This window comes from Oncorhynchus tshawytscha, linkage group LG20 (assembly GCF_018296145.1).
Source record: "Oncorhynchus tshawytscha isolate Ot180627B linkage group LG20, Otsh_v2.0, whole genome shotgun sequence".
NCBI classification, from domain to species: Eukaryota; Metazoa; Chordata; class Actinopteri; order Salmoniformes; family Salmonidae; genus Oncorhynchus; species Oncorhynchus tshawytscha.
In genome coordinates this window covers 43304639-43331627 of record NC_056448.1, presented here as the reverse complement: position 1 = coordinate 43331627, position 26989 = coordinate 43304639, and the positions used below count along the sequence as shown (strand labels likewise).

Sequence of the window (26989 nt, the reverse complement as noted above, 5' to 3'; positions counted from 1 at the left end):
GTCTTAATGGACTGTAATTTATCTTTGCTTATTTGAGCTGTTCTTGCTATAATATGGACTTGGTCTTTTACCAAATAGGGCTATCTTCTGTATACCAACCCTATTAAAAACAACTGATTGGCTCAAACGCATTAAGAAGGAAAGGAATTCCACGAATGAACTTTTAGTAAGCCACACCTGTTATTTTAAATGCATTCCATGTGACTACCTCATGAAGCTGGTTGAGAGAAAGCCAAGCGTGCAAATCTGTCATCAAGGCAAAAGGTGGCTACTTTGAAGAATCTCAAATATAAAATATATTTTGATTTGTTTAACACTTTTTTGGTTACTACATGATTCCATATGTGTTCATAGTTTTGATGTCTTCAATATTATTCTACAATGTAGAAAATAGTAAAAATAAAGACAAGAGTAGCTAGCTTATCTAACTATTTTAGCTGGCATGCCTGCTGAAATTAAAAAGCAAGCAGGAACTAAATGTAATGAATAAGACTCACATTCCTTTCAATCTTTCACCCAGATTTTTAGAAGAGATGCAGAGAAGCATACTTTGTTTCTTTAAAAAATAACCACCAGTCAGGAGGATTTACAGAGAATTAGGAAATAGGAAAAAGGTCTTTCAGGTGTTTGAAAAGGCCTAGCCCCCTCCGGACCACGGATTCCGCCCTTAGAGATGTCAACCATTTTTTCCCCCTGTTCTCCATTGCAGGCATTGCCTACCTGAGCGGCATGTGCAGCGAGAGAAGGAAATGCATCCTAGCTGAGGACAACGGCCTCAACCTGGCCTTTACCATCGCTCACGAAATGGGCCACAAGTGAGTCAAGTTTTTCCTCTCCCACAACTTTCACCTCAAAGCTCGATACCCACCACAAAGGCTAACCAACTGTCACCTCACGCTTCACAAGCTCGATATCCACCACAAAGGCTAACCAACTGTCACCTCACACTTCACAAGCTCGATATCCACCACAAAGGCTAACCAACTGTCACCTCACGCTTCACAAGCTCGATATCCACCACAAAGGCTAACCAACTGTCACCTCACACTTCACAAGCGCGATATCCACCACAAAGGCTAACCAACTGTCACCTCACACTTCACAAGCTCGATATCCACCACAAAGGCTAACCAACTGTCACCTCACACTTCACAAGCTCGATATCCACCACAAAGGCTAACCAACTGTCACCTCACACTTCACAAGCTCGATATCCACCACAAAGGCTAACCAACTGTCACCTCACGCTTCACAAGCGCGATATCCACCAGAAAGGCTAACCAACTGTCACCTCACGCTTCACAAGCTCGTTATCCACCACAAAGGCTAACCAACTGTCACCTCACACTTCACAAGCTCGATATCCACCACAAAGGCTAACCAACTGTCACCTCACACTTCACAAGCTCGATATCCACCACAAAGGCTAACCAACTGTCACCTCACACTTCACAAGCTCGATATCCACCACAAAGGCTAACCAACTGTCACCTCACACTTCACAAGCTCGATATCCACCACAAAGGCTAACCAACTGTCACCTCACGCTTCACAAGCGCGATATCCACCACAAAGGCTAACCAACTGTCACCTCACGCTTCACAAACTCGATATCCACCACAAAGGCTAACCAACTGTCACCTCACACTTCACAAGCTCGATATCCACCACAAAGGCTAACCAACTGTCACCTCACACTTCACAAGCTCGATATCCACCACAAAGGCTAACCAACTGTCACCTCACGCTTCACAAACGCGATATCCACCACAAAGGCTAACCAACTTAATTATCTCACAAACATGGTATGACATCTATAATTACTATTATTATAATGAGTTGTGTGGAAACAAATCTATCGACACAAGTCTACGCAGTAGTTTTGTATCTGAATTTAGCAGCGAAATCGATCGCTAAGATACACTGACTGGATTGTTTGCCCTGATAACAGAGTAAGAGTTCTATTCAGTTTGTATCGCTGAACATTCCTTTAAATTTGAATCACGCAGTAACGCTGAACTTCCGCGATATGGATTGAATTGAGCACTAAAGCTCTGTCAAGTCAAGTCATGGTGGTATGGGGAGCCTACTTGCCCTTAGAGGGCCCTCCACGGTGTCCCCAGAGCGAAAGAGTGAGCAGATCCGCTAATGCTAACGTAGCATCTGGTCTTATGAAAGCCTCTGAGGGTGTGTCATCATCATCCCCACTAGCTCTGTATAGAAAAATCCTCTGGTTGAATTTTGTTCCAAAAATACCACTGTGCCTTGTCAGGGCTGGAGCCGCTGTTCCAGTTTGTCTTTTTGTTTATTGGATTGTGTGTGGGAAGCTATTGTTTATCCAATTGTGTGTGTCTGTAGATTTGTTGGACAAACTGAAGTCTCTGGGGTGGTGAGATCAGTGCCCGAAGTTGGTTGCTTTCTTTGTTGTGTGCTTGTCCCAGTTTGGTCCTGCTAATTCACTGATTCAACAGAGATGGGGTTATCTGAGTCTAGAATGCTAATTATTAACTAGTTATTTCATTGTTAATGACATGTTATGTGCAAGCATGCATCTTGGGACGCGAGTCTTCCTATGAATTTGCCTGCATGTACTTAAATGCATTCACATGTTGGCTATTGGAGCCTACAAAACTAGGGACGTGTGTGTGCGTGTATGTCTGTGTTTGTGTGTGATGTATCTGTCTCAAGATAGCGAACAGGAAAACTAGTTGATGAGTCCTGGAGCACACTTGTCTCTGCCAAATGAGCTCAGAGATCAGAGCTCGCGTTCGTCATGACTTGGCAGTAGTTTCACAAAGGCCACGCTGATGCGGACTACAATTCAAAGACATCAAAGTATCTTGAGTCACTTTCCAAAGGCAGTCGGGGTGAAATGACACAGAATTGAATCACAGAGTCAATACCATTGAGTGCAAATGTCACAGGGCTAGCAAAGCATGTCACAGGGCTAGTGTAGCATGACACAGGGCTAGTGTAGCATGACACAGGGCTAGCCTGGCATGACACAGGGCTAGCGTAGCATGACAGAGGGCTAGTGTTGCATGACACAGGGCTAGTGTAGCATGACACAGGGCTAACGTAGCATGACAGAGGGATAGCGTAGCATGACAGAGGGCTAGCGTAGCATGATACAGGGCTAGCGTGGCATGACAGAGGGCCAGCGTAGCATGACACAGGGCTAGCGTAGCATGTCACATGACAGAGCTGTCTTCGGAAGGTGAAAGCCATGACGTAGTGCATTCACCAAACACAAGGTGCAAAAGAAAGGCTGTCTTGTATGAGGTCATTGCACATATTCACCCAATGCAGCATCCATCATCTTCCGCTCAAAATAGCAAAATATTATTGTGAACATTCTCGTTCTATCTCTCTCGTTTGACTACATTTTAATTTTGTGTTTCACTCTATTTCTTTTCCATAAACCTTTAAAATCATTTGTTAATATATTGCACTTATGTGCCTTAATGGTCTGAGTAGTTTTTGTAAGGTACTAGAGATTAATAATGGCCTTGAACTGCCATTAGAATTCATCCTATAATTGCTCCAAAAATATACAATCAAGTGAAATATTCGTTATGTCACAAGATATGTTACTGTAAGTTGAAACTGATGTTTGATTAAGGAAAAAAATGTATTTAAATAAAGGTCTTGCGGATAGCTTTTGGCATATCCCATCTGTTATACATTTGGGACTAAACTTAATATACATGTCTGACAGTCAAAAAAGCATGTATTTTTAGCTGTGTAGCTCAGAGTAAAATAGCAAAGTATCAGTCTTTGCAATGGCTTGGATGGCCTCATTGAATTTGCCATTTTTAAAACACAAGATAAAACGTCTACAAAAAACTATGAAGTAGACGTGACCCAAAATGTTCTTCCTGAGCATTGGGATTTATAGCCAGTCATGCAGAACTAACTGAGATTAAAAACCAATGGTCGCGTTAACCCTCAAATCAGATGCTTCACAGTCCAGATGTCGACTGCTTTATCTGCATGTGGTGTTTGGATGTTTTTATTTTATTTTGTTTAACTAGTCAAGTCAGTTAAGAACAAATTCTTATTTACAATGACGGCCTACCAAAAGGCAAAAGGCCTCCTGCGGGGACGGGGGATTAAAAATGAAAAATAAAACACAACACACATCACGACAAGAAAGACATCCCAACACTACATAAAGAGAGACATAAGACACCAACATAGCATGGCAACAACACATGACAACACAGCATGATAGCAACACAGCATGACAACAACATGGTAGCAACACAACATGGCAGCAGCACAACATGGTAGCTGCACAAAACATGGTACAAATATTATTGGGCACAGACAACAGCACAAAGGGCAATAAAGTAGAGACAACAATACAGCAGCCACAACTGTCAGTAAGAGTGTTCATGATTGAGTCTTTTAATGAAGAGAGTTTGAGTGTTTTTTTGTAGTTCCAGTGGCTAGCTGCAGCGAACTGAAAAGACAAGCGACCCAGGGATGTGGGTGCTTTGAGGGAACTTTAACAGAATGTGACTGGCAGAACGGGTGTTGTATGTGGAGGATGAGGTTTGCAGTAGGTGTGAAAGGTTTACAGAGAAACCAGAGTTCCATATTGAGCTGAACCTGAATTTCACATCCTCTCTAGCCTTCCTATGTCGACTCCAGGCTGGCTAGCGTCTGATGACTTGAGAGAAACAAACAGGAATTATTTAGCAGAAGTTGTTTCTGAACAACTTGCAGAAGTTGCAGGGTTTTGTGCATTTCTCTCCTAACTCAGTGTTTGACTTGTTCCTCGGTAATGATGGGTTCATGTCCTCTGTAGACAATGGTGGGTTAAGGAAAGCATCTGAAAGGCCCGGCTTAGTCTTGAGCCATTGGGTCCCTGACAAGGCTTGCGAGTCACCTCCATTTGAGTCACCTCCAAAGTGTTTTTACAAGAGAGAAGCTTTGTTCCTCCTCTGTGACCCTTGATGCACATGATCTTTTCTCACCAGCCACTGATGCGATTTCACAATAGGCCCAGGAGGTCTCACTTTGCCCTGTGGAAATGCTGTAGAAAAAAAGGAGAAGAAAGGGGAGGAAACCAGCCCAAATGTAGACATGAAGGGAATTATCTAAGATCTGAAGGATGACTGTTGGGAATATATTGCTAATGAAGGATTCCGTATTATGGGATATGATTTATGATAATATATGTGTGTAACGGTTTTCTTCTGGGGAAAGAGAGGCGGACCAAAATGCAGCGTGGTTAGTTTTGTACATCTTTAATAAAGATGAAAATACAACAATCTACAAAACAAGAAACGTGAAAAAACCAAACCAGTCCTATCTGGTGGCACAAACACAAAGACAGGAACAATCACCCACCAAACCCAAAACAAAACAGGCTACCTAAATATGGTTCCCAATCAGAGACAATGACTAACACCTGCCTCTGATTGAGAACCATATCAGGCCAAACATAGAAATAGACAAACCAGACACACAACATAGAATGCCCACCCAGCTCACGTCCTGACCAACACTAAAACAAGGAAAACACACAAGAACGATGGTCAGAACGTGACAATGTGCTTCATTTGTACTTGAATAGTGACTTAAAATACATAATGGACATGCATGCAGTGCAGAATATTTTGAAAATATCTGAGGGGGTTTTGCTGTCAAAACAGGGAGGCGTTTGGGGTCAAGATTCAAGTAAAAAATCATGACCTGGTCCACTGATTTAATCCTCACATCAAATAATTTCCCAAAAAATGTCTAACATTGTTTCTTTATGTTTTATTGCTGGACTTTTGTCTCCCATTTGCACTAGAGACCCAATGAAACCACTTTAAAGGGGAAGTGCAGTTAAAAATTAGATTTTAAAGTAGTGCACTATGTAGAGAATATGGCTCTGGTCAAAAGTAGTGCACTATGTAGGGAATAGGGCTCTGGTCAAAAGTAGTGCACTATGTAGGGAATAGGGCTCTGGTCAAAAGTAGTGCACTATGTAGGGAATAGGGCTCTGGTCAAAAGTAGTGCACTATGTAGGGAATATGGCTCTGGTCAAAAGTAGTGCACTATGTAGGGAATAGGGCTCTGGTCAAAAGTAGTGCACTATGTAGGGAATAGGGCTCTGGTCAAAAGTAGTGCACTATGTAGGGAATATGGCTCTGGTCAAAAGTAGTGCACTATGTAGGGAATATGGCTCTGGTCAAAAGTAGTGCACTATGTAGGGAATAGGGCTCTGGTAAAAAGTAGTGCACTATGTAGGGAATAGGGCTCTGGTAAAAAGTAGTACACTATGTAGGGAATATGGTAGGGAATAGGGCTCTGGTCAAAAGTAGTGCACTATCTAGGGAATAGGGCTCTGGTCAAAAGTAGTGCACTATGTAGGGAATAGGGCTCTGGTAAAAAGTAGTGCACTATGTAGGGAATATGGTAGGGAATAGGGCTCTGGTCAAAAGTAGTGCACTATCTAGGGAATAGGGCTCTGGTCAAAAGTAGTGCACTATGTAGGGAATATGGCTCTAGTCAAAAGTAGTGCACTATGTAGGGAATAGTGCTCTGGTCAAAAGTAGTGCACTATCTAGGGAATAGGGCTCTGGTCAAAAGTAGTGCACTATCTAGGGAATAGGGCTCTGGTCAAAAGTAGTGCACTGTCTAGGGAATAGGGCTCTGGTCTAAAGTAGTGCACTATGTAGGGGATAGGGTGCCACTTGAGAATGCAACCAAATGGAAAGCCATCCCCCCCTTCCCTCTATCCTCTCTAGACAGAAATCTGTAGCAGATGAGCATTGACTCGTTGCCCTCAGCAACTGGAATCAAGGCGTATTTAATACCCGTGACTGAGTGAACTTGTGCCGATGTTTATTTGCTAATTCCCAGCGCTTTTCATGCTCTTGCTTGTTTTTCGGCAACGACACATGGTTATGGTTTCATGCTAGTGTGTCCTCCTCGGACCAGGTTGGGTGTATTGTTTTGTCCTCTGGGTTTGATAATGTCGATAATGTGCTGGTAATGTGTCGCAACATTTTTCTGAAATCCATGTTGGATTTCCTCACAGTTTACACCCTGCTGATTCGAGAAATCATCCAACCAGGATTTCTGGGGGAAAAAGTTGTAATATATTTTCAGAGATTTTGCTAGCCTGGATTGTGGTATCATGGCATGATAAGGAGTGTTAAGGAGTGGCATTATGGCACAAACAGACTGGTACCCAGGCAAGAATTTTGCAACCTTAGTCAATAATGTTTTTTTTTTTCTCTCTCTCTGTGACTGTAGCATGGGTGTGAGTCACGACAACGACCACCAGTCGTGTGCGGACGGCCTCCACATCATGTCGGGAGAATGGGTCAAAGGTCAGAACCTGGGCGATGTTTCCTGGTCTGGCTGTAGCCGTGACGACGTGGAGAAGTTCCTCCGGTAAAACCAGCCATCCTTCGTCCTCCTCTTCCTTCCTCCTTCTCACCCCGATCATTTATGTTTCAATTCACTTAATTTCATTAATTGGTTGTCAGTTCGACCAACTTAAAGGTTAAAATAATGTTCTATATATTTATTATTTTCACATCGGTTATTTGAAGTCCATTACCACTATCACGTGTCATCCATTTGCACAGAGAACAGGACACCCTGCATACTTCAAGGTTTCACTCCTCTCCCCAGTGACGTTATGCATGTATGTCTAAAGACTTGTTTATAACATCAACTACAGCCACAAGAGTCATGCTGTGGAGGAATGCAGCTTGACATTTATTGTCATGAATCTTGCCCTGGAGGGAGAACTGAGCGATTTTCAATAGATGGGCCAGCTGCAAAGTCAAAATTGGCTATGTTGTAAAAATTCATGAAAACGAAAATATTTATTTTTAAGTCTTCATTTCAGATTCCTGACAATGAATGCCAACCTGCTGGAGGAATGAGGGTTTGAATGAGACAGCTGAAAGCTGTGGATGATTAGTTGACCATAATACAGTAGTAAAGTACAGCCAGTGTAGCTGGGAATTTGGCCCGTATTCACAAATCAGTTTAGCCTTTTAGATCATAATGAATAAGATTATATTGATAGGGGGACCTGATCCTTGATTAGAACTCCTAATCTGAGACGCTTTATGAACCCAGACCTGGGTTCAAATAGTATTTGCCATAGTGACGTGAAATGCCCTCAATCGGAAGTCACTTCTTTGCCAGGTTAGTGGAGAGTGACTCAATAGAGAACGTTTCTGCGTGTGTGTGTGTGTCCGTGTGTCCGTGTGTGTGTGTGCATGTGTGTGCATGCACGTGTGTGTGTCGTAGGTCCAAGGCCAGTAGTTGTCTCCTCCAGACCGACCCGCTGAGCTTGAACTCAGTGATCCTGCCATTCAAACACCCAGGGATGACTTACACGGCAGATGAACAGTGTCAGATCCTCTTCGGAACCACCGCCTCCCACTGTCAAAACATGCAGGTGAGTGAAGCACTAGGAAATGGGAGTCGATTACAAAAGGCATGAACTGCATCGCTGCATCGGAAATGGCGCCATTTCTTTTCTAAGGGTGCATTCACACTGAGCAGCACAGGGTAAAATGGTGGAGCCAACTGAATGTATTTCAATGGGGAAGGTGCATTGGTTTGCATGAGGTTGCAGCACACCAAGCACACCAGGCCTCAAAAAGCGCACAGCTTATACTCTGTTACCTCTGTGATGCGTCGCAAGGTCCTCCTACATCTGAACAGAGCATGTTGGGATCAGTACCTAGTTTTGAGTTCAGAGAATATTTCCCCCTATTAAAGACAAGAACTGTGTTCGAATACCCATGCTAACATACTGTATACCACATACTTAATGAGTATATACTACATGCTATATACTATAAGTTCATTTTAGTGTACTGTAAATAAACGGTATCCTTTCAGATGAGCGTACTAGAGCTTTGCCTGTCTACCGGAAGTTGATGCTGTTGCTATGCAACCTCTTACTAGCTTGTTAGCATAAGAATTACTAGCTAGACTTTTTACGACTTTGGGAGTGTTCTTAAATTCAATCTGGAGTGCCAGCGGGCCCTCAGAGACCGCTCTGGGCGTTCATAAACTCAGAGAGTTGTCAGATTGTCAGTTCATAAACTCAGAGCGTTGTCAGATTGTCAGTTCATAAACTCAGAGCGTTGTCAGATTGTCAGTTCATAAATTCAGAGAGTTGTCAGATTGTCAGTTCATAAATTCAGAGCGTTCCGCTCTGGGAGTGTTCAGAGCCACACTGGACACTCTGGCCCGAGGAGTAGAGTTGACCCGAGTGTTCTGGCCTCACAATGGCAGTCAAGCACCCAAGCTAACTGGCTAACGTTGGCTAGCTTGCTAGCTACTTCCAGACACAAATTAGAGAACAATTCACTCTGATCATTTTACACGCCTTAGCAGAGCTGGTTAGGCAGTTTTCATGTTATCTAGAGTGTTGATGACTAACTGTGCTGCTGCTGGCAACAATTTAATTACGCTAACACTGGCCATATTCACCGGGTGTTGAGCATATATTCATCAGTTATTCTGCGCTCGAGAGTGCTCTGAAATCGGAGTAGCTAGCCAGAGCGAATTTACGAAAGCACCCGAATGTCCATTGAGAACACACATGACAATACCACTTAGCTAAGAATGACAGGAATAATCCAGTCAATAAACATTGGGTAGTTAGTTAGAGATAGCATATAGTTAATATACTGGCAGATTTCAGTTATTAGTAGACAACTAACATTAGGTAGCTAACTAACAATCTGGTACACTGCTGTAATGATATGCTATGTGGTTCATAAGGATAGCATAGCTAACAAATTGTCAGCCAACATGTGTAAGGTAACTTATTTGAAAGTCATTACTTTATTACGTTGTTCAAAATGCTCTTAACATTTGTCATAATTTGTTAAAGCAATGAATTTGTATCCGTTCTCGTTGGACTTGTATCCGTTCTCATTGGATTTTCCGCCATTTTCTTCAAATCTGAAAGCAATGTGAAGCCACGCCCATTTTCCGAAGAATTGCATTATGGCCTTCATATTTATATACTTCATATTTTGGCGAATGTAGTTCGACATCCGGGATTTTTGGCATACTAACTATATCTATACTATGACCAATAAGGATACAATATACTCAATTTACGCCACACATAGTACAGTTAGTGCGGTTAGTAGGAGCATTCAAAGATTTGTGATTGTGTACGGAAGTTCTCCCCTTACTAAGATAACAACAACAACAACAACAACAACGTCATATTTCTAAAACTAGAACATGACTCAAATTAAAATAGACTCCCTTACATAGCAGAAATCAAAGCGATCTTGACTTCATCGATTCCTACTTATGTTACAAGCACACTCACTGAAATACAATTAGTATTATTTTTGCACTGTTGCCACTGTATGTTTGTCACCATGTTACTATGGAGACACCGGTATCAACCACATCCATCAGTTCCAGAACATATCCCCCTTTCCGAACGGAACAGATCTCTATCTCTCTGAGAACCCTACAAATCACTTCCTCCGAGGTCTCGGGGGGGAATGTTTTTGCTGTTTCGATAACCACTCAAGCTTTAATTCATAAAAAACCTGAGACATATGAACCATATGAACTCTCCCCCCACCCAGTCGCTCTGAGTGAATCCTTAATCTTCACCATAAATCACCAACAATAGTTTTTAAACGGATGACAGATAAATGAAATAAAGAATTACCAAAGATTCGATCGAGGTTCCTCACGTCGCGTCCTGTCATGATAAGATGGCGGCGCAGCCTCGGCGGTGGACCCGTTTGTACCCCAGAGGCTCAGCAATCTCATAAAAAGCAACCCATTAATTAAGCTGTGTTATCAGGCACCATGGCAACCGCTGTGTTTACGAACCAAACACCCCCCCTCCCCCAATGGCATTGTGATTTTTTTCCACCAGAGTACAAGCGGTTTGAAGAGAACGTGAGCTTTTTATCCACCGTTGGGCTTGTGAAGCTGTATTTAGAGCCTGCAAGTGTTTTTATGGGCCAATTCGTTTTTTTTTTTTTTACTGAGAATGTTAGGTGTTGTTTTATTGTTGTCAGGTGCTAATGGAAAACAAGAGGTCAGTTTTCCTTCTTTTCTTTTCTTTTCTCATTGAGTTTGTTGCGATTGTGTAATTAGTGAAAATGCATGTAGGCGTGATGCCCACTGTGTTGTTGTTTGAATCACAGGTTGCCCATTTAAAAATGTTTTAGGGGCCTACAGTAAAGCCTGTATGTGGTTAGAGGTCCTTCACCCAACAGGTGGCTACTTGGTGCATCTGGCCTCTTTAACTGTGTAAACCCTAAATCCTTTAACTGTGTAAACCCTACACCCTTTAACCGTATAAACCCTACACCCTTTAACTGTGTAAACCCTACACCCCCCTAACCGTGTAAACCCTACACCCTTTAACCGTATAAACCCTACACCCTTTAACTGTGGAAACCCTACACCCTTCAACTGTGTAAACCCTACACCCTTCAACCATGTGAACATTACACCCTATTCCCTAAATGGTGCACTACTGTTGACAAGGGGCCACTAGGGTTCTGGTCAAAAGTAGTGCACTATAATATAGGGAATAGGGGACCATTTGTGACCTAGCCTTGATTTGCCCCTTAAACCTTCTGTTTCCTTTACACCACCCCCTTCACTTCCTCTCAATGTATTTTGACAGATGTAGAAACGTATGTGAAAGACATACTTCTAAATGTATTGGGGCAGATGTAGAGGCTTCGGTGAAAGACATGCTTCTAAATGTATTGGGGCAGATGTAGAGGCTTCGGTGAAAGACATACTTCTAAATGTATTGGGGCAGATGTAGAGGCTTTGGTGAAAGACATACTTCTAAATGTATTGGGGCAGATGTAGAGGCTTCGGTGAAAGACATGCTTCTAAATGTATTGGGGCAGATGTAGAGGCTTCGGTGAAAGACATGCTTCTAAATGTATTGGGGCAGATGTAGAGGCTTCGGTGAAAGACATGCTTCTAAATGTATTGGGGCAGATGTAGAGGCTTCGGTGAAAGACATGCTTCTAAATGTATTGGGGCAGATGTAGAGGCTTCGGTGAAAGACATGCTTCTAAATGTATTGGGGCAGATGTAGAGGCTTCGGTGAAAGACATGCTTCTAAATGTATTGGGGCAGATGTAGAGGCTTCGGTGAAAGACATGCTTCTAAATGTATTGGGGCAGATGTAGAGGCTTCGGTGAAAGACATGCTTCTAAATGTATTGGGGCAGATGTAGAGGCTTCGGTGAAAGACATACTTCTAAATGTATTGGGGCAGATGTAGAGGCTTCGGTGAAAGACATGCTTCAAAAGAGGATTCCTTGATGATTGGTTTTATATTGCAACCTTGCAAACTCTCAATACAAATAGCTTTTCATTGATATATTTACAGTTTGTTAATCTCAGTTAACCCAGAACTAAAATGTTGCATAATTAGTTCATCTGCGTGATTTAGTTCTGGGTTCTTATGTGATAGAAATTGAGTTTGGATAAGTGGATAAGTGATAAGCCAGAAGCAATATATGGTATAAAATACAGTATATACATATGAGATGAGTAATGTAAGATATGTAAACATTATTAAAGTGGCATTATTAAAGTGACTAGTGATCCAGTTATTAAAGTGGCCAATGATTTTGAGTCATCAGTGATGAAAACCCAAGCACCGGAACTACTGTTTGGTCATTATCCGACGCATTCCATCCCGTTGAGACAGATTCTTCAGTTTACGTACAGCATCTGTTCAGGAGAGATTAGTGACATTAAGTTTAGTAGGGGTCTGAAACCTAAAGCACAGAGGTTCCTTGGTGTCCACGTCACCAATGATCTATTATGGTCCAAACATACCAAGACAGTCGTGAAAAGGGTAGAACAAAACATGTTCCCCCCTCAGGAGACTGAAAAGATTTGGCATGGGTCCCCAGATCCTCAAAAAGTTCTACAGCTGCACCATTGAGAGCATCCTGACAGGTTGCATCACCGCGTGGTATGGCAACTGCTCGGCATCCGACCGTAAGGTGCTACAGAGGGTAGTGCGTACAGCCCAGTACATCCCTGGGTCAAGCTTCCTGCAATCCAGAACCTATAATAGGCGGGGTCAGAGGAAAGCCCATAAAATGGTCAGACTCCAGTCACCCGAGTCCTAGACTGTTCTCTCTGCTACTGCACGGCAAGCGATACCGGAGCGCCAAGTCTATGACCAAAAGGCTCCTTAACAGCTTCTACCCGCAAGCCATAAGACTGCTGAACAAATAATCAAATGGCCACCGGACTATTACATTTCTCCCCCATTTGTTTAGTTCACTGCTGCTACTCGCTGTTTATTATCTATGCATAGTCACTTCACCCCTACCTACATGTACAAATTACCTCAACTAACCTGTATCCCCGCACACCGACTCGGTACCGGTACCCCCTGTATATAGCCTCGTTGTTGTTATTTTACTGTGTTACTTTTTACTTTAGTTTATTTGGTAAATATTTTCTTAAACTCTTCTTGAACTGCGCTGTTGGTTAAGGGCTTGTAAGTAAAGCATTTCACGGTAAGGTTCTACACCTGTTGTATTCAAAGCATGTGACTAATAAAGTTTGATTTGATTTGATGTAATGGACATCATTGTGAAGAGTAGTAGTGAGTGCCAATACTTTTATTTTTTTCAATAAGAACACCTATTTCAATTATGTATTGAAAACTGTTTTTATACAGAGTGTCCTTCGTAAACCGCATATCATTTTTTTTTAACAGTGATTCAAGTAAATAAACATAGACTGCATCATAAAAATGTATGTCAATAAACTTTATTTCTGTGTGTGTGTGCACGCGCGTGTGTGTGTGTGTGCGTGTGTGTGTACGTTTTTCAGTATGTGATGTGTTCAGGGCTGTGGTGCCGGGTGGATGGAGAGAAGGACTGTAAAACCAAACTGGACCCACCCATGGATGGCACAGAGTGTGACCCGGGAAAGGTAGGTAGAACCACAGCAATGTAATACGATACAGAACATGGATTTGTGTAGAACATGTGGAGGACTTCTGTCATTTGTGGACACTGCTCTATTTCACATGACTTCATTCAAGTTTTATTAGAAAAACTAAATGTGCGTCCCAAATTTTACCAAATGGTAGTGTACTATTTATTATATCGGGTGCTATTTGAGACGTTTTGTGCCATTGTTATATCGAAACAACTTAAGTTTATAATTACAGCATACAGCTTTTCAGACAAAAAAAAATGTATTTGATTATTTTTCAGGGTAGACTCTATTGCATCCCTTTCTACCTCTGTGTCCGCATCCCAAATTATGCTTATATCTCTTCTGAATATAGTGCACTACATTTGACCAGAGCCTTATGGGACGTGTTCAAAAGTAGTGGACTATCTAGGGAATAGGGTGCTATTTGGGACGTAAACCAATGCCTTTATTAATTCATCACATTTTCATCATCTTAAAATCAGCCAATCAACACGATATGGTCCCTCAATACCAGCCTCACTATATGAAATCATCTTTTCCACACGAGCCCAAGCAAGCAGCCGTTGCTGCAAGAGAAAAAAGAGCGAGTGAGGGAGAGAGAGAGAGAGAGAGAGGGAAAGAGCGAGCGAGGGAGAGAGAGGGGGGAGGGAAAGCGAGAGAGCGTGAAAGAGCGAGCGAGAGAGAGAAGAGAAGAGAGAGCGAGACAAGAGAAGGAGAGAGCCATCCTCTCCGAGATATATTATAAACAGCGAGATGAGAAACAGCCTGTGGGCCAAGGGAAGGGGCCAGCTGTGGCCGCTCACGGCAAACCCCTGGCCCCGCTTCAGACCGTCTCCACGTCCCTTTGTGTATCCACGCTGACAGGCAACATGATGCAGAGCACCGCGCGGAGCCCGACCATCGTAAACCCTGCTAGTAACGCCACCAGGAACGTGTTGTATGTACGCCACGGTTGAGTATTAGGTATTAGTGTAGTGAAGTACAGAAGGGAGTCTATTGAGACTTTGTCCTTAGATGCACTGTTTATAATCTGTAACAGCCCATGTAGAGATTCAAGTGCAGTCTCTTGTAGAAATATGCTTTCATTGATCACCGGAGCATACCTTGGGAAACCTTTTGGGGGGGGGGGTCTTTGAATAAGGCCAGTGAACTCTGGAGAATGTTACATGTCATCAGAGTGGACAGGACGTATTAAATAGTGAGATCCCACTTCTAGGGCAGTGTTTGAATTATTTCAGGTATCTTGTAATAAGTGGGTTGTGTCAGTGAAAAGTTGACGTTAAAGAGTTCCTTCCTGTCAACAGAAGTGTCAATAGTAATGATGATGAGCACAAACCAGAGTAAGGGAGATTGCCAGTGTTCAATCAGACCCTGAATCCTCTGTTTACATAGCTCAACACATCAGCCGCCACATAATCAGCAGCTCGTCAACGGCAAGGCCGAGTTACACTGTGAGTGCAGCGTTGTTTTGTATTAGTGTTGGGTTCAGGAGTGTTTGCGTTCACAGTTGTTCAGTAGTGGGGTTTGATGATGTCATTGGACAGGGTTGTAGGTTTGGACACTGTGTGATTTATTCAAGTGTGTGTGTGTGTGTGTGTGTGTGTGTGTGTGTGTGTGTGTGTGTGTGTTGTACTCATACAGTGGTGTCGTGCTGGGGAGTGTGTGAGCAGAGCGGTGCCAGTGGAGCAAGCCATGGGGGAGTGGAGCACCTGGGGGTCCTGGGGAACCTGCAGTCCAACCTGCAGCACTGGCATCAGTGGACGCCAGCGCAAGTGTGAGAGTCCCAGGTACTTTACACTGTAATGACTGTCTCTCTGAGTAGAGTCCCAGGTACTTTACACCGTAATGACTGTCTCTCTGAGTAGAGTCCCAGGTACTTTACACCGTAATGACTGTCTCTCTGAGTAGAGTCCCAGGTACTTTACACTGTAATGACTGTCTCTCTGAGTAGAGTCCCAGGTACTTTACACTGTAATGACTGTCTCTCTGAGTAGAGTCCCAGGTACTTTACACTGTAATGACTGTCTCTCTGAGTAGAGTCCCAGGTACTTTACACTGTAATGACTGTCTCTCTGAGTAGAGTCCCAGGTACTTTACACTGTAATGACTGTCTCTCTGAGTAGAGTCCCAGGTACTTTACACTGTAATGGCTGTCTCTCTGAGTAGAGTCCCAGGTACTTTACACTGTAATGACTGTCTCTCTGAGTAGAGTCCCAGGTACTTTACACTGTAATGACTGTCTCTCTGAGTAGAGTCCCAGGTACTTTACACTGTAATGACTGTCTCTCTGAGTAGAGTCCCAGGTACTTTACACTGTAATGACTGTCTCTGAGTAGAGTCCCAGGTACTTTACACCGTAATGACTGTCTCTGAGTAGAGTCCCAGGTACTTTACACCGTAATGACTGTCTCTCTGAGTAGAGTCCCAGGTACTTTACACTGTAATGACTGTCTCTGAGTAGAGTCCCGGGTACTTTACATCTTTGAGTACATTTTAGTCATTTAGCAAATACTCTTATCCAGAGTAATTGGGATTCAGTGCTGAAGGGCACATGGACAGATTTTTCACCCTGTTCGGCTTGAGGATTTGAACCAGCAACCTTTCAGTTACTGGTCTAACGCACCTTATCCACTAGGGTACAGGAGCTTTACTTATTTGATCTTGACCTTCATTCCATGCATTTTGTTTTGTATTGTCTCTGTTGGGACCAGTGGGAAAAGCCGGGACTGTGTCGGCTCCAGGATGCAGTACAGGCTGTGTGAGAACCTACCCTGCCCTGCTGGGAGCCCCAGCTTCAGAGACCAACAATGCCAGACCTTCAATCGCCCCTCCCTACACTGGCACTCCATCATGGATGATGGTATATATCTAGATCATAGACTGTATAACAAAACAAATCCATTGCAAAGGCTGCCTATCATACACCTCCGATTTCGCATTTCAGCACCGTTGCCTCAATCCTTGCGCCTCGTGGCGCCTCATTGAGGCGACCATGTCATGTCAAACCACACTGCTGTCTCGTCCATGATAATGATGATGTTCTCCTTTATCTTATTTTGCCCTACGATACTCACTGAAGTTCACACCGGCATTTATTTGAAACATTTATTTGCTGAAATGCTGATGCCCGGCTATTAAAAGGTACAGGCAGCTTTTTTAAGACTGCGTTTAATTGAAGTTTTACTGTACACTATTCACAATTAATGCAGTGCAGTTCTCTAAACCACCAAACTCTCTCTTAGACACTAACTCTCAAACTCTAATATCTTGCTTTGCTCAAGCCTCTTTCTTGGTCTAATTGTGCCTGTTGGAGTAGAGTTGGTAGCCAAACCGGTCTGTGTGTGTTTGAGCGTGCTGGTGCGTGTACCTGTGTGTGTGTGTGTGTGTGTGTGTGTGTGTGAGGCCCATGTTAGCGGCACCCCCAGGCTACAGTAATTGGACCTGGGTTCTGACAAACAGGCTCTCCAGTGGCTCTCTCTCTCTCTGCTCTGGATGACATCACTAGATGACTTCACTAGATGACTTCACTAGATGACATAAATAGATGACTTCACTAGATGACTTCACTAGATGACATAAATAGATGACTTCACTAGATGACTTCACTAGAGGACTTCACTAGATGACTTCACTAGAGGACTTCACTAGATGACTTCACTATATGACTTCACTAGATGACATCACTAGATGACTTCACTAGATGACATCACTGGATGACATCTCTGGATGACATCACTAGATGACTTCACTAGATGACATCACTAGATTACTTCACTGCACAGATGCTCTGCCTGCTGGAGCACAAAGCTCCTTTCATCAGGCAAGGGGTCTCTCTCTCCTTCTCTCCCTCTCTATTTCTCTATCTATCTATCTATCTATCTATCTATCTATCTATCTATCTATCTATCTATCTATCTATCTATCTATCTATCTATCTGTCTCTCACTCTGTCTGTCTCTATGTCCCTCTCTCAATTCAATTTCAAATTCAATTTCAATTTAATGGGCTTTATTGGCATGGGAAACATGTTCACTCACAAAAGTTCCAGAAGAATAAAGACATTTCAAATGTCATTATTTCTACATACAGTGTTGTAATGATCTGCAATAGTTAAAGTACAAAAGGAAAAATAAATAAACATAAATATAGGTTATATTTACAATGGTGTTTGTTCTTCACTGGGTGCCATTTACTTGTGGCAACAAGTCACCAATCTTGCTGCTGTGATGGCACACTAAGGTATTTCACCTAATAGATATGGGAGTTTATCAAAATTAGATTTATTTTCAAATTCTTTGTGGGTCTGTGTAATCTGAGGGAAAAATGTGTCTCTAATATGGTCATACATTTGGCAGGAGGTTAGGAAGTGCAGCTCAGTTTCCACCTCATTTTGTGGGCAGTGAGCACATAGCCTGTCTTCTCTTGAGAGCCTGGTCTGCGGCCTCTCTCTCTGTCTCTCTCTGTCTCTCTCTGTCTCTCTCTCTCTCTCTCTCTCTCTCTCTCTCTCTCTCTCTCTCTCTCTCTCTCTCTCTCTCTCTCTCTCTCTCTCTCTCTCTCTCTCTGAGTTGATTGGTGAAGAATCTGTCGATATGCCCTTGAGCAAGGCACTAAACCCTAATTGTTCCTGTAAGTCTCTCTGGATAAGAACATCTGCTAAATGACTAAACTTTAAATTATAGCTTGCGGATACAATGCATTCCTCAAATGCACTCATGGTTGATATAGATGATCAAAACCATCTTTGATAAGTAACAGGTATTTAGACTGGCTCCCGATGCTCCCAATCCCACATTCCTCCATATTTGGAGCAGAGAGGGGTAAAAATTGGCTTTGACTGTGAGATTTGGGAGATAGCGAGTGTTGGACATCCCATGTGTACAACATGATGCTGCTGCTGGAAGGCTGCTCGCATAGCTCTGACCTCAAGCCCGTGTCTCAAACGCCACCCTATTCTCTATATAGTGCACTACTTTTGACCAGGACTGGCTCCCTATTCCCTATATAGTGCACTACTTTTGACCAGAACCCTATGGGCCCATTTGGGATGCAGACCAAGTGTGCGCTCGGTGCCAAGTCCTGGCATATTGCACAAATCAGTATAAACCTGTCGGGCCGCATGTACGCACGCTTAAGTGTTCAAAGATGGGGATTGAATGTTTACAACGTAGCCTCGTCAAACACTGTAAGAGATTAATGCGTCTGGAAGATGCTTCGCGACGCCGCAATTAGTTACATCTTGGCCCCCTGCTCAACCGAGCTAGACCAAAACGAAGGCGGGTGGCTTTTTAAACGTATCGCTGGCTTTTTAAACATATCGCTGGCATAAACATTTTGACAGGTGACGAGATAAGGATGTAAGAGAGTGTGTAGGGTTTATGAGGAAAGCAGCTGGCCCTGCTCCAGCGGTGTTCTGTTTAAAGCATCATTAGGATTCCAGACTCCACGTGAGCTTTTAAAAGAGCAATCTGCAGTTCAAAAAACAACAACACATTGGACATCTGAGAATGGTAAAGAATTGGCAATTGGATTCTGGACATTTTTTTTTTTACCACTTTCAAATTCATAGACATTGCTAAGGTATCACCTTTTAGGGAAGACCCAGATGCAGACAGTGTCGAAGTAACAAAGGTGTATTACTAGAACGGGGCAGGCAAAACGACAGGTCAAGGGTCAGAGGTCAGTAATCCAGATCAGAGTCAAAAGATACAGAACGGCAGGCAGTTTCAGGGCAGGAAGAGGTCAATAATCCAGGGGGGTGTGACAAGGTACAGAACGGCAGGCAGGCTCGAGGTCAGGGCCGGCAGAATGGTCAAAACCGGGAAACTAGAAAACAGGAACTAAAGAAAAAGAAAGGAGCAAGGGGAAAAAATGCTGATAGGCTTGACGGACAAAACGAACTGGTAACAGACAAACAGAGAACACAGGTATAAATACACTGGGGATAATTGTCACGCCCTGGCCATAGAGAGGCTTTTATTCTCTATTTTGGTTAGGCCAGGGTGTGGCTAGGGTGGGCATTCTAGTTTCTTTATTTCTATGTTTTCTATTTCTTTGTTTTTGAGTGTGGTTCTCAATCAGAGGGAGCTGTCTATCTTTGTCTCTGATTGGGAATCATACTTAGGCAGCTTTTTTCCCACCTGTGTTTTGTGGGTAGTTGTTTTCTGTATAGTTTTTTTGCCTTACAGAACTGTTCGTTTTTCTCTTTGTTATTTTGTTCGAGTGTTTTGATCAATAAAAATCATAAACACTTACCACGCTGTGCTTTGGTCCGATCCTCATTCCGACGAGGGCCGTGACAGAACTACCCACCACCAAAGGACCAAGCAGCGTGGCCAGGAGGAGCAGGGATCCTGGGCCCGGGAAAAGAGTGAGTTGAGGAGCTAATGGACATGGGAGGAGGTTATGACAGGGGACAAGACACTGCCATGGAAACAGGCGGAAAACGGGAGGAACGGCGAAGATACCAGGAGTCACGGCAACGAGGCAAGCATGAGAGGCAGCCCCCAATTTTTTGAGGGGGGCACATGGGGAGATTGGCAGGGTCAGGGTTCAGACCTGAGCCAACTCCCCTTGGTTACCGTGGGGAGCGAATAACTGGTCAAGCGCCGGTTCTGCGCACCATGCCTTCGGTGCGCAGCCACAGCCCGGTGCACTCTCTGCAAGCTCCCCGCAGTTGCCGTGCTAGAGTGGGCATTCAGCCAGGAGGGATTGTGCCAGCTCAGCGCTCCTGGCCTCCGGTGCGTCTCTTCGGCCCAGGTTATCCTGCGCCAACTGTACGCACGGTGTCCCCGGTTTGACCAGCTAAGCCCAGTGCGGCCTGTTCCAGCTCCCCACACTTGCCGGGCTAAGGGGGGTATCCAGCCAGGACGTGTTATGCCAGCTCTGTGCTCCAGACCTCCGGTGCGTCTCCACGGTCCAGTGTGTCCTGCGCTGGCTCTACGCACTATGCCTCCGGTGCGCCTCCACGGTCCAGTGTGTCCTGCGCTGGCTCTACGCACTATGCCTCCGGTGCGCCTCCACGGTCCAGTGTCTCCTGCGCTGGCTCTACGCACTATGCCTCCGGTGCGCCTCCACGGTCCAGTGTGTCCTGCGCTGGCTCTACGCACTATGCCTCCGGTGCGCCTCCACGGTCCAGTGTGTCCTGCGCTGGCTCTACGCACTATGCCTCCAGTGTGCCTCCACGGTCCAGTATGTCCTGTGCTGGCTCTATGCACTATGCCTCCAGTGTGCCTCCACGGTCCAGTGTGTCCTGCGCTGGCTCTACGCACTATTCCTCCAGTGCACCTCCACGGTCCAGTGTGTCCTGCGCTGGCTCTACGCACTATGCCTCCGGTGCGCCTCCACGGTCCAGTGTGTCCTGCGCTGGCTCTACGCACTATGCCTCCGGTGCGCCTCCACGGTCCAGTGTCTCCTGCGCTGGCTCTACGCACTATGCCTCCGGTGCGCCTCCACGGTCCAGTGTCTCCTGCGCTGGCTCTACGCACTATGCCTCCGGTGCGCCTCCACGGTCCAGTGTCTCCTGCGCTGGCTCTACGCACTATTCCTCCGGTGCGCCTCCACGGTCCAGTGTGTCCTGCGCTGGCTCTACGCACTATTCCTCCAGTGTGCCTCCACGGTCCAGTATGTCCTGTGCTGGCTCTATGCACTATGCCTCCAGTGTGCCTCCACGGTCCAGTGTGTCCTGCGCTGGCTCTACGCACTATTCCTCCAGTGCGCCTCCACGGTCCAGTGTGTCCTGCGCTGGCTCTACGCACTATGCCTCCGGTGCGCCTCCACGGTCCAGTGTGTCCTGCGCTGGCTCTACGCACTATGCCTCCGGTGCGCCTCCACGGTCCAGTGTCTCCTGCGCTGGCTCTACGCACTATTCCTCCGGTGCGCCTCCACGGTCCAGTGTGTCCTGCGCTGGCTCTACGCACTATTCCTCCGGTGCGCCTCCACGGTCCAGTGTGTCCTGCGCTGGCTCTACGCACTATGCCTCCGGTGCGCCTCCACGGTCCAGTGTGTCCTGCGCTGGCTCTACGCACTATGCCTCCGGTGCGCCTCCACGGTCCAGTGTGTCCTGCGCTGGCTCTACGCACTATGCCTCCAGTGCACCTCCACGGTCCAGTGTGTCCTGCGCTGGCTCTACAAACTATGCCCCCAGTGCGCCTCCACGGTCCAGTATGTCCTGCGCTGGCTCTATGCACTATGCCTCCAGTGTGCCTCCACGGTCCAGTGTGTCCTGCGCTGGCTCTACGCACTATGCCTACATTGCCCTTCCACGGTCCAGTGTGTCCTGCGCTGGCTCTACGCACTATGCCTCCAGTGCGCCTCCACGGTCCAGTGTGTCCTGCGCTGGCTCTACGCACTATGCCTCCAGTGCGCCTCCACGGTCCAGTGTGTCCTGCGCTGGCTCTACGCACTATGCCTCCAGTGCGCCTCCACGGTCCAGTGTGTCCTGCGCTGGATCTACGCACTATGCCTCCAGTGCGCCTCCACGGTCCAGTGTGTCCTGCGCTGGCTCTACGCACTATGCCTCCGGTGCGCCTCCACGGTCCAGTGTGTCCTGCGCTGGCTCTACGCACTATGCCTCCTGTGCACCTCCACGGTCCAGTGTGTCCTGCGCTGGCTCTACGCACTATGCCTCCAGTGCGCCTCGACGGTCCAGTGTGTCCTGCGCTGGCTCTATGCACTATGCCTCCAGTGCGCCGTCATAGCCCAGTGCGTCCTGTGCCAGCTCTTCACACTCACCGAGCTAGAGCGGGTATCCAGCCAGGACGTTTTGTGGTAGCTCCACTCACTAGGCTGCCAGTACGCCTCCTCAGTCCGGTGAGACCTATTCCGGCTCCACGTAGGTAGCCTCCAGTGATGATCCATGGCCCGAAGCCTCCAGTGATGATCCATGGCCCGAAGCCTCCAGTGATGATCCATGGCCCGAAGCCTCCAGTGATGATCCATGGCACGGAGCCTCCAGTGATGATCCATGGCACGGATCCTCCAGCGACGGTCCCCAGTCCGGAGCCTCCAGCAACGGTCCCCAGTCCGGAGTCTGCAGCGACGGTCTTCAGTCCGGAGCCTGCAGCGACGGTCCCCAGCCCGATTCCTGCAGCGACGGTCCCCAGTCCGGAGCCTCCAGCGACGGTCCCCACTCCGGAGCCTCCAGCAACGGTCCCCAGTCCAGAGCCTCCAGCGACGGTCCCCCGTCCAGAGCCTGCAGCAACGGTCCCCAGTCCAGAGCCTCCGGCGATGATCGATGGTCGGTTTCCTCCGGCGATGATCTGCGGCCCCGTTTCTCCAGTGAAGGTCCATGCACTAGGGCCGCCACCAAAGCGAAGGGATCTGCGGGCCGAGGGGGGTCTACGTCCCGCACCAGAGCCGCCGCCGTGAAGAGATGCCCACCCGGACCCTCCCCCAGGGCGTGACAGTACTGTCACACCCTGGCCATAGAGAGGCTTTTATTCTCTATTTTGGTTAGGCCAGGGTGTGACTAGGGTGGGCATTCTAGTTTCTTTATTTCTGTTTTCTATTTCTTTGATTTTTGCCGAGTGTGGTTCCCAATCAGAGTCTGTCGTTGTCTCTGATTGGGAATCATACTTAGGCAGCCTTTTCCCACCTGTGTTTTGTGGGTAGTTGTTTTCTGTATAGTTTTTTTGCCTTACAGAACTGTTCGTTTTTCTCTTTGTTATTTTGTTCGAGTGTTTTGATCAATAAAAATCATGAACACTTACCACTCTGCTCTTTGGTCCGATCCTCATTCCGACGAGAGCCGTGACAATAATGGGGAAGATGGGCAACAGCTGGAGAGGGGTGAAGACAAGTACAAACACAGGTGAAACAGATCAGGGTGTGACATGGATACAAGGACTAACCATTGAGGAGATTGCCCCTTTAAACACTGCATATTTATCTTGTTTCAAAAACATATACACACTTGCTGCATGCAGGCTGCACAGTAGGCCCTCCTAGTCCTATAGATATCTTAGTATGGAGTCAGTCCACCATCTAAAGGTATTGTGTAACCCAAGGCTCTCTCACCCCGTTCCCGAAGAGCTACTCTCTTGTAGGTTTTCGCTCCAACCCCAATTGTAACTAACTTGATTCAGCTTATCAACCAGCTAATTATTAGAATCATGTGCACCAGATTGGGGTTGGAGTGAAAACCTACAGGATGGTAGATCTCCGGGAGAGCCCTGATGTAACCTGTAAATGTCAATACAATGTTTAGCATTTTAGGTTTCTCAGAAAAGAAATCAGTCTTTGCACATTGACCAAAGACTGTCTGTGAAAAATCAAATTTGCGTCTATTTCATGAATTATAATGTGTTATAAATGTGCTTCTAAAACACCATGAAGAAGATATCCATAGAAAACAGAAAGTGTCACCAAATGTTTTTTATAAATGGTGCATCCAATCCAGTTGTATTATTCTCCAACATTTAGTCAGTGTGTTTAAACCTCGGAGATAACCGAGCTGCGTGAGCTCAGACGCCGTGGAGACGAACGGCTGAAAGCTGCAGTTGGCCGTCCTATCGCCTCTTGAATATCAACCGTCAATTTCTGTTCATTTTCCAACGATTCTACATGTGGATACGGTCCAAACAGCCAAACAATGTTTGTCATCACCCAGTAGGTGATAGCTAACACATTGCAGCCACACGCTGCTTTTAACCATTCGATCTCTGGCGTGTCTGACCTGTAAAATAACTTTCTGACATGTCTGGGTGGATGTCTGGGCTGAACCTATTTTTAGCTGGTTGTCATGAAGGTCACAATGGGGTCGTGTAACGGTCATGAACATAAGGCATGTGATATCATATCACCATGCTCTTAACACAAATATCTGTGGTACACTCTTAGGAAAAAAAAGAGTTCCAATGGGTTCTACATGGAACCAAAAGAGTTCTACATGGAACCAAAAGGGTTCTACATTGAAGCCAAAAGGGTTCTACCTGGAACCAAAAAGGGTTCTTCAAAGGGGACAGCCGAAGAACCCTTTTAGGTTCTAGATAGCACATTTCTTTCCTGAGTGTAGTAGTTCAAAGCTAATAGATATGGTATCGGGCATGAACGTCAAGATGAGGTCATGTAGGGGTTGTGTATGGGTAATGATGGGGTTATGTAGGGGTTGTGTATGGGTAATGATGGGGTTGTGTAAGGGTTGTGTATGGGTAATGATGGGGTTATGTAGGGGTTGTGTATGGGTAATGATGGGGTTATGTAGGGGTTGTGTATGGATAATGATGGGGTAATGATGGGGTTATGTAGGGGTTGTGTATGGGTAATGATGGGGTTATGTAGGGGTTGTGTATTGGTAATGATGGGGTTATGTAGGGGTTGTGTATGGGTAATGATGGGGTTGTGTAGGGGTTGTGTATGGTTAATGATGGGGTTATGTAGGGGTTGTGTATGGGTAATGATGGGGTTATGTAGGAGTTGTGTATGGGTAATGATGGGGTTGTGTAGGGGTTGTGTATGGGTAATGATGGGGTTGTGTAGGGGTTGTGTATGGGTAATGATGGGGTTGTGTAGGGGTTGTGTATGGTTAATGATGGGGTTATGTAGGGGTTGTATATGGGTAATGATGGGGTTATGTAGGGGTTGTGTATGGGTAATGATGGGGTTATGTAGGGGTTATGTAAGGGTCAAAATGATAGAGCATGGTAATATGATATGAAAGGATTGGATCTGATAGGTTCGGAAATTATAGGATAGGATATTCTCTATATGGTGACCTACTTTACATTAAATGGCACCCTATTCTCTATATGGTGATTTACTTTACACTAAATGGCCCCCTATTCTCTATATGAAGACCTACTTTACATTAAATGGCCCCCTATTCTCTATATGAAGACCTACTTTACATTAAATGGCACCCTATTCCCTATATGAGGACCTACTTTACATTAAATGGCACCCTCTCTTCTCTACTCTCCCCAACCCCCACCTCCTATCCCCTCTTACTTGTCTACTCTTCTCCTCCCCATATCCTCTCTCTTCCTCCCCTCCCTCCCTCCTCCTCCTCGCTCTCCTCGCTTCTTCCTCCTCTCTCTCCTCTCCTCCCCTCCCCTCTCTCTCTTCCAGAGAGGCCCTGTACACTGTTCTGTTCCTCCACAGGGAAAGAACAACCCCGCCTCCTGGCTGAGAAGGTGCTGGATGGAACCTCCTGCGGCTCTCAGGAGTCTGGCCTCTGTGCCAACGGGACATGTCAGGTACACCAGTCATGTGACAGGGGACTTGTCAGGTACACCAGTCATGTGACAGGGGACTTGTCAGGTACACCAGTCATGTGACAGGGGACTTGTCAGGTACACCAGTCATGTGACAGGGGACTTGTCAGGTACACCAGTCATGTGACAGGGGACTTGTCAGGTACACCAGTGTGTTCTACATTTTCAGTCATTCAATGGTAGATTTACACAATATAGTTCTAAATAAAGCTGGAAGTTTTGCATCTCTTAATGGCACACAAAACCCAAAGTCCTGGAGATTTTTGTACGTGTTATTCGCAGCCATCTCACGCAACATTTTTCTGATGTCTCTGATGATGCAGGTTAATCTGATCTGATGTCACAGTTCTCGGACAGCAAAATTGTGAAAAATGTTCCATATTGCAGAAAGAGAAAGTCATTTTCCAAGCTGTTTCCCCAACACATTCCATGTCTCCTTCCAAACAAAGTCTTCAATGTCAAGTCCAGCAAGAAAATAAATGGTGCTTAAATCACTGACCCAAAATGGCACTTAAATCACTGACCCAAAATGGCGCCCTATTCTCTATTTAGTGCACAATTGTTTTTACCAGGGCCCATAGGACTTTGGTCAAAAGTAGTGCACTGTGTAGGGAATAGTGTGCAATTTGGGTCACATACCCATTGTTATCAGCGGAGCCCCACAGCCACCCTCCATTATGTTGACTGCACTCCCAGGAGCAGGAGAACGTGCCTTCAGTAGACAGACGATCGACCCATGACCAGAACCTCTTTCTCTGGTAGAAAAATAGACAACTGGGGAATATTTCAGAAAACACAGGGATGATTTGCGGGGATTAT

General features: G+C 45.5%; 1 protein-coding gene across 1 annotated transcript in view; it reads left to right on the top strand.

Moving 5' to 3' along the window:
• Positions 1-26989, top strand: part of LOC112219968 (A disintegrin and metalloproteinase with thrombospondin motifs 19) — a 123276-nt gene that overhangs the window by 36503 nt on the left and 59784 nt on the right. Inside the window, exons 8-14 of the mRNA XM_042302704.1 lie at positions 710-815; positions 7258-7398; positions 8272-8422; positions 13851-13952; positions 15603-15748; positions 16673-16821; positions 26025-26152. Coding sequence (XP_042158638.1) covers positions 710-815; positions 7258-7398; positions 8272-8422; positions 13851-13952; positions 15603-15748; positions 16673-16821; positions 26025-26152 — 923 coding nt within the window. The remainder of the gene's footprint in view (positions 1-709; positions 816-7257; positions 7399-8271; positions 8423-13850; positions 13953-15602; positions 15749-16672; positions 16822-26024; positions 26153-26989) is intronic.